Source organism: Aspergillus nomiae (assembly GCF_001204775.2).
Source record: "Aspergillus nomiae NRRL 13137 chromosome Unknown contig00285, whole genome shotgun sequence".
NCBI classification, from domain to species: domain Eukaryota; kingdom Fungi; phylum Ascomycota; class Eurotiomycetes; order Eurotiales; family Aspergillaceae; genus Aspergillus; species Aspergillus nomiae.
This window is the reverse complement of record NW_015378340.1, coordinates 29,108-42,168: the sequence shown is the minus strand read 5'-3', so window position 1 is coordinate 42,168 and position 13,061 is coordinate 29,108. Positions and strand designations below refer to the sequence as shown.

The 13,061-nt window shown below is 47.5% G+C and overlaps 3 protein-coding genes across 3 annotated transcripts; 1 reads left to right on the top strand and 2 right to left on the bottom strand.

Annotated features, from left to right (window-relative positions):
• Positions 1 to 5,756: 5,756 nt before the first annotated feature.
• Positions 5,757 to 7,541, top strand: ANOM_008822 (uncharacterized protein; the record flags this gene model as incomplete). Its single annotated transcript, XM_015554078.1, has 3 exons — positions 5,757 to 6,231; positions 6,292 to 6,313; positions 6,389 to 7,541. 3 exons carry the CDS (start codon positions 5,757 to 5,759, stop codon positions 7,539 to 7,541), a joined length of 1,650 nt encoding a protein of 549 aa, XP_015404136.1.
• Positions 7,542 to 9,066: 1,525 nt separating this feature from the next.
• On the bottom strand, positions 9,067 to 9,699 carry ANOM_008821 (uncharacterized protein; the record flags this gene model as incomplete). Its single annotated transcript, XM_015554077.1, has 1 exon — positions 9,067 to 9,699. One exon carries the CDS (start codon positions 9,697 to 9,699, stop codon positions 9,067 to 9,069), a length of 633 nt encoding a protein of 210 aa, XP_015404134.1.
• Positions 9,700 to 10,944: 1,245 nt separating this feature from the next.
• On the bottom strand, positions 10,945 to 12,707 carry ANOM_008820 (PXA domain-containing protein; the record flags this gene model as incomplete). The annotated part of the gene is made up of 4 exons (XM_015554076.1): positions 10,945 to 11,107; positions 11,315 to 11,339; positions 11,399 to 12,112; positions 12,197 to 12,707. 4 exons carry the CDS (start codon positions 12,705 to 12,707, stop codon positions 10,945 to 10,947), a joined length of 1,413 nt encoding a protein of 470 aa, XP_015404135.1.
• Between the last annotated feature and the right edge of the window lie 354 nt (positions 12,708 to 13,061).

Below are 13,061 nucleotides of genomic sequence, written 5' to 3'. Positions count from 1 at the left end.
AGGGGTTTCTCCCTCGAACCTTGATTCATGCACTCATTGAATTGTGTGTCGTACAGGGCTGTGTTCAGTGGTCAAGTAGCACTGATTCGGGACGATTAAAATATTGGTTCTATACCTGGATGGTGCGCTATTAAACGCCCTGGATCCTGACCTGGTGGCGAGGGGTAGAGGAGGTTCGTCGAAACAATAATGTTAACATTAATAATCATAGTCCAGATTTTAAGAAAAAGAGGAGAAAAAAAAAAGGGATCAACCAAGGTCAAAGTAGAGCCGTAGTGGCCGCGTGGAGACAAGTACACAGGCAATGATGATCAGCGAAGATACAAAAGAGTGCAATGAGGGTCGTGTCTGAGCAAGTTTTGTGCCTGATAGGTACTCGTGATTGGTAGCATAACTCGGCTTTTGCCCTGAGATCTGATGTTCTCCAATGCTAACTAATGCACAGCCTCAGCGGATTGACCAAGTTGCTAGTACTATGTCTGAGAGCTCGTTATTTCATAAGGTGCTACTGTTTGTCTTAGATGAAGAATCTGAGTGAAAATCTGCTTGTCAGATGACAGTAGATGCGTGTTTTTACCACCACACTGTCTGTAGTATGCGAGGAAGTGGAGGCTGCATACGTCTCTTCCTTCTTCCTTCAGGTGGCCCTCATATCTCTAACTGTCGGTGACGGCTTAGTACTCGGGATCTTCTTTCTCACTCCGTTTTTCCTTTTTTCTTTCCATTTTTCTTTTTTTTTCTTTTTTTTGACATGTTTTCCTTCCGCACTCCTTGTATCATTTTTAGCATGGATATCGCGGATCCTTCGAGGCAGCCACATGACAGCCACTGTCTGTGGTCAATGAGTTGTGACCGTGCCAGACAAAGAATGCTCCCAAAGGTTGGTAGATACTAATTTGTTGGGAATATGAGGCTGGAGATCTGGTTGCTTAGCTTCAATATATCCTGGTTCTAATTACGAAGTACGATCCATAATACTACCTATTTCCTCTACATACATAGGGGTCCCAGAGAAACAACCTCTATCCCCACAACGCTCGGATCTGGAAGTTGCTCGTACTACGCTATCGAAGTGGATATTGCCTAGGCTTTCGATACGATACATGCTTCGATCGGATCAGTTTTCAGCTCTACTGATGTCATACTCTCTTGGGTTAACTGATGCAAATCTGAGCTCGGACATCTTCCGACAAGGGCCTTGCGGGCGTATATCGTCATTGCTCCTGCATGGAAGGCCTCACGTACCCCGTACCACTATACAAACGTCAGAGCTATGATACACCGGAGTATTGTGTAGCTTGAGGTACATCTCTACGTATTTGGGGGTACCTTGACATGACACGTCCACGGCTGATATCCAAACGAGCGATCGGACATCTGCACTGCCCTTCGTACCTGACAGATGTCTATTATTGGCATTCATACAACGGTAAGGCTATCATAACGCCATTTCTCGGATTAGGGCTTGTTCGGCGTCGCACCACCCGGCCCTTCGTTCCAGTTTCAGTCATTCTCAGCCGGATTGTTATTGATCCACTAGCAATAGTTTGCTTTTAGTTGCAAAATTCCAATTCTTTTACTATTTCAAACCCCATCCCAGGCGGATTTATTGACTGATCTAAATATCCTTGAACAAGTCAAGGGGGGAAAACAAAAGGCGCGAAAGAATTACAAAAAGGTAAAGAGGGGCAATCTCTCTGCTTACACTAGAAGCAATGGTGTTGACTCCAACCCATGGTCTCGACTTCCCATGCTAACTCTTTCCTGCATAAGGTAGCGATTTTCTGTTGGCCGCTGGCTTCCCCAGCCTCTCAGCGACGAGAAACGGCAGACCGATTGGAATACCGTGGTCGCGTTGCTAATTCGCGGATAGTGACTCAAATTATGAAATCTTCCTCCACCTCTATTTGGTTATTTTGTTTTTCCCCCCATCTTTAGTTCGTCGAGAATAGGGTCCACATTGGGTGAGCTACAGTGCGGAACGCGGGTGTCATTTTCCTCTTCGAACCCTATCTCTACCAGCATTGTCTACTATTCGATCACAAGGGCGCGTAGCAGGCGAGTGGATCCGAGAGAAGAAAAAGGAAAAAAGGAAAAGAAGGTGAGGTCTAAGCTGGGAATCTGACACAGTATTACATACAATAACTTAGTCTTGACAGCCCTCGTGGTTATCCGAACAAGCGGGGCGGATGGATGATTGATGAAAAATTAGTGCTGCACCGATCACGTTTTCCGCGCTCCCCGTCCCGTACTCTCAACTACTTAGGGTAGGTAACTGAGACAGGGCCATAGTATGTTGTGGTTAGTACGGAGTACATCATGTACAAAGGCGATCTCCTTCGAAGGGGCCAGCCCTGGTAAGGCTGTACAATGCATTAATGAACGCCGCATCCCGTAGAGCATACCCGGGTCGCACCTCCAGCATACATACCAGCCGTACCCTTGTACCGCAATCATCCGTCAATGACTTTCCGCCAGAAGTCAAGCAACCAGTCAGACGGATTGTTCAAATGCAGTACCATCCAAGAACGTACCGCCTGGGCATAGGGGTGTGTTCCGATGGCGAGTCAGGAATGCTTGGGGGGTTGAACCTAATAATCACAAGAGGCTAAACTATAATGATGTAGGGTCAGTTCGACTGCTAATTTCTAACCCCCGAATAACAACGTCCGATCATTATCTGCATATCTGGAGCTAACTACTAGTACTTCCTACGACTAACCTTTTCACATAGATGACAATTAATTAACCAATCCATTCGCCAACCTCGAAATTGGCCACTTTCTTTCTTTGTCCTCTCACTAATTAATGGGCGGGCACTCCACTCGTCTCCTTTTGTCCCTTTGGTCAATCCAAATTGGTCTCGCTTCCAAAGATTTGCATTGCTTAGGTTGCCGGCCCGGAGTGGACCGCTGCGGGCCCCGTGGGGTCCTAGCTCCTCACAACCCTCTTGTTAGTAGTAGTAACTACGAAGTAGTACTCTCCTGCTCAAAGTGTACCGTGGTCGAAGTAAGTTATCTAGTCGTGCTAGACGAACCGAAGCCCCGAACCATGCCGCTGCTACTTCTTATGATAGGACGAACCCTCCCCTTCAGTCTTTGCTCAGCCCATGTCACAGAAAATAAATTGGAATCACTTTACGGCAATTCATTGGCTGGCAAAACCATCTCCTGACGTTTTTCTCGTGACAAAGTACGATGCAGATCGGCCTGGCGCTGCTACCACTGGTTGATTATTTGGATTAATGAGGTCCTGATCCTTGACCTAGGAATGACTGGCTCTCCCCAAAGTGAATCTTGCTTTCGCATATTTCTTGTCGTTTTGCGAAGGAGAGCATCCCCGAAGTAGCATAGCGCCTTCCTACCCAAAGTTGACACCCCCGAAAACCATTTGTTGAAGGACTAGTCAAATGAGGCTTCATCATCGCAAATTGCTACCGAAAGATCTTCCTCTTTCTGTTGTTGATTCAACACCAATCCATTGTCAAGCGTACGATGTTGATAGTTACTGCGGGTCACTCTGTCATCCTGGATGTGTGTGGCAAGGCATTTCTCTCCTCGCTTTCTCACTTTCCATTTCTCCATTTTTATTTTTATTTTTTTATTTCCCCCCCCCCTCAAAGCTCCACGTTCTCACATGTGGCCGGCACTATAGGAACGATCGAAGGAGCTCGGTACCGAACTATGAAGATACTTATTACTCACTGCGGAGCTTATGATGGAAAGGAGGAAAAAAGCCGTTGGGCCTTTCCCAGATGGTTGTCGGTCGCCAGTCTAGTCGGAAATCTTCGCTTTATCTCTAAGGTATGTCATGCGGGCATTTAGGTTCAGCGGTTTATCGATCCGTTCCCCGTCCGTGAGTATGATCTTGGCTTGCTGAGAGGAAACTCTTACTTCCGTATATGATTTTCGTCTGAGGACGATCGTTTCTGCGAGGAAACCGTGGATTACCCACTTGAGATTTCGCCCGCGAGGTGCTACAGGATCGTCCGGCTCGAGGAAGATTGTCTAACGGAACGGAGAGAATCATTGACAGGAACCCCGAAGGAGCGAACGAAAAAGCAAAACCCGCAGAAAAGGAAAAAAAAGAAAAAGAAAAAAGAAAAAAGAAAAAGGGAAAAGGGAAAAGGGAAAAAAAACCAAAAGAGAAAAAAAAGAAAAATTCAAGGGAAAAAAGGAAAAGGAATAGGATGCGCAGTATGTATTCTCTCCCCTCTCTCTTTTTTCCCGCTTTCCTTTTTACATGTCCTGGATTGGATGTTGCTTTTTCTTGTATTTTTGTTTTATTTTCTTCTCCTCTCGTCCTTTCTGGCATCTCCGCTCCAGGTTGTAAATCAGGTACCCAATTTGCTCCCACAATTTTTGCCTGGAGTATACCTGAATAGGCAATTGTCCAAGTTACCCGATTCTCTCATTTATCTAGACTTTAGGTGTAACACCTTGGAAATTTCCGCAGTGCGAAATTCCATCTATCATAACATCAAGTCAAGCTCACATAGGGCCCAAGTCTTACTATTCCCAACCGCGTTAGCCATCTGGTAGGAAACATTCATGTCACGGTTGATACAGTATTCAACCTGAGCGTCGTATGAGCCAGTACGAGGTTTAGCGGTATTCGGGCTCGACAGATATCCCTGTCCTAGTAATCTAGCCCGCAACCAATCAGGGGCGGATACCCCCACCATTTCCAAGAGTATTCTTGTCTTTCATTTTTTTACTTTTTGAGCACTGTCCAATCGCCGTGCAAGTTTTAGTCTTTTTATTTGTATGGTACGCTATCTGGCCTGTCCCGTCGGTCGTAGCTCTTCGTGTCTGTGAATTATTACCCTTGTTATTCCAGAATTGATTTATGTTATTTATTTTTCTTAAGTTTTATTATTATATTATTATAAATTTTTTTTTTTTTTTCTTTTTCTTTTTTTTTTTTTCTTAAATGAATTCTTGACAGGCACCAAATAGGCAGTGCTAAAGATGGTCCTGTCGAAATGCAAGACCTGGTCCTGGTCGACTATCGAATCAGGTACGACTTGCTTGGAGTGGAAAGGCCAGTCGCAACCAACCACAGGGCCCAGATGAAGAGGTACATCCTTTGACTCCATCCCATCCATACTTCCCTCGTCAGTACGGAGTATACATCTATCTTCTTCCTTACACTTTCCCCTTCTCCTCCATGATCCTTATTTACTACTCGCTACTTCTTCCCTGATCGTCCCTGGGCCTGTGTCCCGGTCTGACCCTTTTTAACTCCGTTTTATGTCTTTTTTGCCTTACCCGCACCCACCATTGCCCCTCTGTTCATTTCGTTTTCCCCCTGTACCAAAAAGAATAATATAGTCTGCATGCTTCTTCTCGTTGTGCGCATACATTCGGTTGTGGGTGACTCGGGTTAGATATCAGGCATCCAGGCGCTGCCGGAACTCCTCCCTCGTGGGAACCGCCTTGTTGCTGCTCCAAATCGGCACATATCTACTACTACTACTATTACTACTACTACTCTTACTATTTTCACGGCAGCTTTGTGTAATCGCATATTCTTTGCGCTGAACATGCATCCTCATTTATACTATTCTTGGATGTAGAGAAGGTCCAACTTTCTCAGATAGCTCGCCTTACTTTTTTCCTGCCCATTGACCCCGATTGTCTCCTTCGCTTTCTTTATATCGGTTGACGGCCTGGTTGAAGCCTGTCTTAGTACTGCCGAAGCCACTCCCAGAGTAGCTTGCCCCCTTTCGTTTCTCCTTTCTGCATCGTGCTCTCATGATATTCCTCGCCTCTGCTGCAATGGACACAGAGAGCACACACGCCCAAGATAACGACTATACCCAGTCGCCTTGGTTGGATTTGGGCGGTTTCAGCCCTTCGCAACAGTCACCACCGCTTGATTACCATGGGTTTGGGTACGGCATGCTGCCTTTGGAGTCGGCGTACGGGGTCTCTGTACCACCCCCGTATGCATCACTCCCATTAACTATGCCCTCGAATACGTGGCCCAGTATGATGTCGACTCACCCTCAGCTCCCTTTTCCAGAGGGAAGCGTGCCGCCTGTACCCATACCAGCAGCGGTATCGCCAGTCACACATAATCCACCACCGCCGCCGCCTCCACCGCCACCACCTCGCAAGTCATCAACGAGTAACTCGACACCGCGGAGGACGCTTACGGATGATGATCGTCGGCGTATGTGCCTGTATCATGAAGAGAACAAAACCGCCAAGCAAACAGACATTGGAGGTCAGTTTTCACGCTAATTTCTTCTCTTCATCTAGATCATGACTGACATAACATGCACAGCGATATTCGGAGTGGAACGAAGGTAATAAATCCACGCAATCCCCTCTGATCCTGATTTGAGTAAATCCTGTTCTGACACGTTATCCATCTGTTAAAGTACGGTGTCGAAAGTGCTCCGTCAGAAAGAGAAGTATCTCAACCCCGATGATGGAACACGTTCCCCCATCAAACGAGCCAAGGGAAGAGTTCCTGATATAGAAAAGGCTCTTTCTAACTGGGTGAGAAACTACCAGCGTCACGGCTATCCTCTCAGTGATGAGATGATCAGGGAAAAAGCTCTATTCTTCGCCAACACATGTGGTAGTTCCGATGGCAAAGAAAAAGTGCTGAGCACAAGCTGGCTGGAAAAGTTCAAACATAAAAATAACTTGATGGGTTTGAAATCCCGAAAAAGCTCTTTCAGCGCCAAGAGTGAACCGGAAAGCCCCAGGCGTCTGAGTATAAACTCGGCGATAGCATCTGCCATACAGTCACCCAGCGTCCTTTCGCCTATCTCTCCCACGGGGTTTGCTACCCCTTCACCGTTGTCACCCACCCAGAGCCAGGAGAACTTCGGGCCAGATAGTCTATGTGATCTTCTGGGAGATTATCAAAACGCGCATACTACAAGCACCATCTCTATTGATACTACATCTTCTGTCTCCGCCAGCGTGACCAGTCCAACATCAACACTAGTAGCAGACAGCCCCTTCACTCCCGCTAGTCAATCACACAACTCATCTCTGGATAACAATTCGACTAGGCCACGGAGCCAAACGTTCCCTTTCATTGGCGTCGATCCCAGTGTGCTGTCGCCTGATGAGCAGCCTGATCAGCTTTCGCCTAAGACTGGACCGCAGCAAGCCACTTTACAAGAATCACCAATTATGGATGAGTACAACCCAAAGGCTATTCCTAGCCTCGATACATCGTCCAACACAATCAAGCGCAACCGGAGCAATCCGGAAATCAAGGCGAAATCAATTTATCCACCACTGTTTCCGAAATCAACTACAGTTTCGCCTGTAAGCTCACCTGGATCACCAACCCAGGATGAAGCTCGGAGGGCCCTAGAATTGGTGATGAACTATTTCGAGCACCAACCCACCGGTCTAGGAGCTCAAGACTACTTAACCATTGGAGGGTTAATGGAAAGGTTGGAACTCGCAAAGTCCCAACAGACTACGCTCCCTGGGGGTCTTACTCGCATTGATGAGCATGATGACGGTCCACATTTACACAAAAAGCGAAGTATTCGCAGCCTTGGTTAATATCCTCCGTTGGGCCATACTTCATAAGATCAAATCACCATAACATGGGAGTATACGACCTACTATTTCCTAGCAGTTAACTAACTGCAGACGATTTTAATTCTTACTGGCTCTATTATATGTCTTCACATTCCCCCCATCTTGATGCAGCATTTTTCCCTTGTCCTTGCTTTTTGGGTGGCTTTTTGTATTTGAACTTATTGCATCTATACGCCATGCTCGATGATTCCCTGTTTCATTAAGCCAACACAACAGTTTCTGAGGTTCATGTGAAAAGCAAAATCAGAAGATACACATGTGAAGAGGGCGACCTCGATTGTATTCAATCACTGATTCTGATCCTAGCAGATGGCATGGCATGGCTCACAGTCCATCGGTGGAGTATGGTTTTTATGGTGCATGAACTTGATGGGTTTATTCTGGTATCATTACTCTTTTCTATTTCTTGCTCTTCCCGCCGTTTCCTTTTCCCCCCTCTCTTTTTTCTTTTTTCTTTTTCTGTATTCGAGACTGTTCAGACGGAACAAGCATCATCTACACTGGAATCGCTCACGCGAAACTGCATGGGACCATTATTATCACTGCATTCATCAGCATTTAGGGTTTTCGGACGGATCGGAACGAGTACATGCAAAACTATGGGCTATCATTCGCATGGTGTGATTTTTGGAATTTTTTCTATTTGATTTTTATTATTTGTCTCTCTTCCAAGGTTCCATTACCGTTAATTTCTCACCGCAATTTCTGCGTCATTTTTCCTTGATCTAATTCCTTGTACATTTCTTCCAATTGACGCACTGTGCCTTGTCCCTGGCGACAAAAAATGGGGCTTGCATGGTTTGACTGATTAGGTGCATTTCATTGGGCTCTTTGTGCCTTAGGTGCCTCACTTACATACACCTGCCTGCATCTCGAACCCCGCCGTGAGCCAACGCCACCTGTTAATTGTTCTGCAGACCTTGTTATTTTTTATTTTTATTTTTATTTTCCCTTTCCCACCTTCTCAATTCTTACGGCATACGATTGATTACATTGTAATAATTTCTAACGTATTATATTGTGTTAATTTCGTCCGTTAACCCCTGAGCCCTCAATGCAACGGGACAGGGACAGGGCTTTCGTTGCAGGTCAAATTTTGTGATCCCGAAGAAGGGAACAGAATATGCATGAACCGAACGAGATCCATGAATACCGACTGGAGGCCTGAGACCCTAACCAGGTTTGATAAGGTTATCGGTCTACCAAAAATATCATTCTCTGTTGCGCAACACGACTCTCATTTTAGCCGAGGCTGTGCCTGTGCCTGTCTCTAATGCGATTGATCTATTGTTCTAAAACTTCTGCCCAAACGGATCAGGGTTCACTAAGCTATTGTTCACTCTCGGTGAGATGGCCCTATATTATATCTCTCTGTTGTTATTATATTCTGTCGGTTTAAGTGGGTTTCAGTCGCTGTCTAAAGACACGCCCCGGTCTTCCATCAACTCTGTTAAGCTGCGTTCCGATAGCTCGGGGAGAAGCCTTGCTAGGACGGTTTCAATGATCGAGTAGATAGATGTTTATTGCAATACTCATCGGCGAATAGATCCAGGATGTCGTTCTCAATTGCCACGAGAAGGAGCGACTCTTCCAGATCATCGTCTGATAATGGGTCAGGTGATAAGGCACAAACTGGTTCCGAATGTTGGTAGCTCTGTGCATTGGGAGCCTTAAAATGCTCTTGGCGCTCAGGGGGCGTCTGTCCAATGACGATTTTCGCTGGAACACCCAAGAAGCGCTGCGCAATGGGACGAGGGACCAATGACAGGATGCTTACCGCGCACCTTCGCTTGATAGAAGCGATTTCGGCCGCGGTAGGACGCTGTTCCGGCGATAAGGAAGGCGCAGTCGCGGAAATACTAGTCGTTAAGACGCTACTGCTGGCGTTAGTTGCGCCAGCGGCGTCGCTAGGCGGGCTCATTTCCGAAGGGGACGCTGGCGGTTGTGCGGGCAAATGCGGAGCCGGAGCGCCGTCTTGGTTCGCGCCGGCCGCCTGAGTTGAGCGAGCATTTGAAGGGAAAAGTGCCGCCCTGGACGCGCGGAGGAGATTGGGCAATAAGGTGGGGGTCAAGACATGATTCTGAATGGTCTCGTGGAGGAACCTAGTGGAGTCAACCATGAAAATTTTTTCGGGCCAGGGTTAGCCAGACGCTCCAAACGAGAGACACGAAAATCAGCAACAGTCAGATTGCGCAACACAGACGGACGGAGGAAGGTCGGACATGGTAGGCGGTCGAACCCCAGACTGTGGAGAAGCGGTTCAGAGTATCAAGGTCCTTTGCCTAGAAAGGAAGTTGTGTAACGCCGAATGAAGGGAGGGTCACTCATTGCCGCGAAGAGAAAAAAAAAAAAAAAGTCAAACAAAGACAGGAAGAATGGCTGAGTGGAGACCGAATGCGATCGGCTTGGCCAATGTGAGGAGCTTGGGCCATCGATTGGTGCGATTAACAAGGGCCCAATGCTGAAGATGACGACAAGTGGAAAAGGCGGCGAGACTCCCACTCGCCATCTCGCACGCATCCCCAAGAGCAGGCATTCTTTCCGAGCCGTACCATAGGCTTCATAAGGCCGTCTAAACACCGGTGACCGCAGCCGGGATTCGAATTCAAAATCTTCCCCGCGAGGGATTTCGCTGATTGGCTCGAAAATTAAGGAAGGGAAGCGAACTTCACCCTATCCATGTCAATCCCTCGAAGTCGCATGGCTGTTTCTTCAACCAATCTTAGGATGATCGCCATGATTCATTTCATGTATCATCCTTTAGCGTTGGTCTATGAACGGCGAACTCAAATGCGCCCTCTTTTCGGGAATAAGGATTAACGGATGACCTTCCTTGTCGTTGGAGGTGAAGCACAACACCAATAGCATTGTCAAGTCCATTGAAGGCCATGGGATTGTCCCCCCATCGTTCCTTTCTTTTCTCATACTTCTTTTTTGGGCTCTTCCTTTCTTTGATGCCATTGTTGGGTGGATAATGTTTCCAGAATGCCGGCGTTGCACGGATAATGGAGTCGAGCGGGACGGAAAGGGACGGGCCAGCCCATTCAGAGTTGATTGACAGGGGGGCGGACACGTTCTTCCACTTCGGAATGGCCGAAGCCCCAGCCAATTTCGGGCAGGGAATGACCAGTCAACTCCAAACCTTCCGGCCGTAGTTTGAGAGGACAGGCGAGAAAAGGGGCGAAGAGTATGACGACTATCATCATATCATCATCATAATAATAATAGCATCACGCTATGATGATAGGCTCATCGTTATGGAGTAATTCGGCGGTAACTCAAATACGAACACGGTAAGTTACCAGTACGCGCCGGTCACGCCTCGTAATGACAAGTAGGGTCGTGCATGGGCCCAGTGGACGAATCAGGACCAGAAACTGGGAAAACGAAAGATGGCCTGTGCATCCACACCCAGATCAAGTGATCGTTGCAGCATGCGAGCAATGCGCATCAGTTGCATCGTCGTCCCGCTGGGCTTCTTGACCATCTTCCAATGACTCGTCTTAGATGCCCTGACAGAAAGGGTACTTTCCAGTACCAGCGTCGATCATGGTTCGGATATCGAACCGTACCGTACCGCTTCTCCACAGCTAAAGTTCCCACCCTCCTAAAGTTACCCCGTCTCAACTGATAAACCCGCGATAAGAAGCACGGGTGACTTGGCGAGAATGAGAGAAAAGGGAAGGGAAAATTGAAAAGCAAAAAAAGACACTCAAAGTAAATGTACAACTCACCTGTCAAGAACACTATCAGTGTCACCTATTCGACCTGGACCTGCCAAGATCAAGTGTTGAAAGAGTGCGAGCAGCCCTGCCAACCATGCATCCGCCGGGGAATATCTAGTAGTTGCGAAAGCATGCCGTACAGTCCATAATTGAGAACGGGACGCTTCAGGGGAGGGTTGCATGGAGCGGGCGCCTCGTTTGCGTGGCCGGTAAAGGACGAGGACGAGGCCCCTTGAGTGGATGCAACGCGAAAAATGCCCGTCACAATGAAACGTAAGGTCACGTAGGCTAGGAAGACGAACTGAAGTATCTTCCACACCCAGTCAGGGACCCGTAATTGGACACTTGACGACGAATGATGTCTCTGGACGTCTTCCTGGGGAGATAGCAGGTCGAACTTTTGTAACTGATTCTTTCTATGTGGTACTGCAGTTGTTGCATCAATCTCATGACTCTGGCGACTTCCCACCATGTCAATCAGTTTTGTGACACTCTCCCACAAGAACCACCCCTCACACATCTTCCCACTAACTTGATTTCCAATTATTAGATCTGCCAAGATATCACAAACTAGCGTCCGCAAGCAGGCATTCTTTAGATCCTCTGTTGGCAGAAGCACAGCCAACACCCCACTCACCAATAGCTGTCTATATCTGGCTTCATTATCGACTTGCTGGGCGATGGTGTGGGTATCCGTCGGGTCTGGGATTGGAGAAAGGCCCGGGTGAGGGTTGAGACTATGATAAATCTCGCGAGCAGAGGGAGTAAGACCTGATAGTTGAGACTGTCCTCTGGCTAGTCTGTACGCTGATTCCAAAGGCTTGTTAGTAAAGATATGGCTCAACCGTCCGAAGATGATAGATAGAAAGAGTATTGTAGCTCCACGCTTACAGATAATATGCGCTTCAACCAAAGCGGGTATCTCGTCCAGAACGAGCTGTGAAACATCAGTGTCGCGCAGTCTCTGTTCCACTGCCCGCGTACAATGCGCAATCACCTGGATAACTTCGTTGACGAGAACCTGATCTGATGTAATTTTTGAATACCAGGAGAAGACAAATTCTTTAATGATAACCGCGATCAAGGCATACAGCTGACAATCCACTTCATTCGAGCTTGTAAGTGGAGGTAGCAGTTCTTCCGGGGACTGTAATGTTGATGCGCCTCCAAAGTTACCCGCCTGCGAACATAGGACGCGACGGATTAAAGCGGCAGTTGCCTTGTCGCCCGTCGCGTCAGTCTGAGTATCCCGGCTCGAGGCCTTATGTAACCGGGGTCGATGTGAAGCTCGCGAGGATGGTCGCACATTTGCCGAAGCTGTTGACTTGGAGCTGGATGTTGTCGGCCCAGCTTTGAGATGTGAAAGCGGATGGAGCCCCGGACGAGAAGGCTCGCCGCTCATTTCATTCCAGTGACAGTGTCTATAGATAGATTTCCAAAAAAGAAAAATTGAAACGGTAAGAATATAGCGAATGTGGGATGTCACATCGAAGCCGTTGTCGATAAGACAAAGGGGTAAACGTCAAACACCTCCAATAGTACAGGACAATCAGTTCTCGGGAAGTTTTCCGGGGAAGCTGCGAATGCGATGACGCTGTTGCTCCACGGGTGATTCCTCTTTGGGATGCGCTCAGGGCTTAGGGCTTTCTCATATCGATAAGGGGTCCTTATCAGTGATTTTCCCCCGCCATTGTCATCCATGGATCAGCCAACTTACAAGTCCATGAGAATATCTAGCCCCTGAGTACTCATTGAG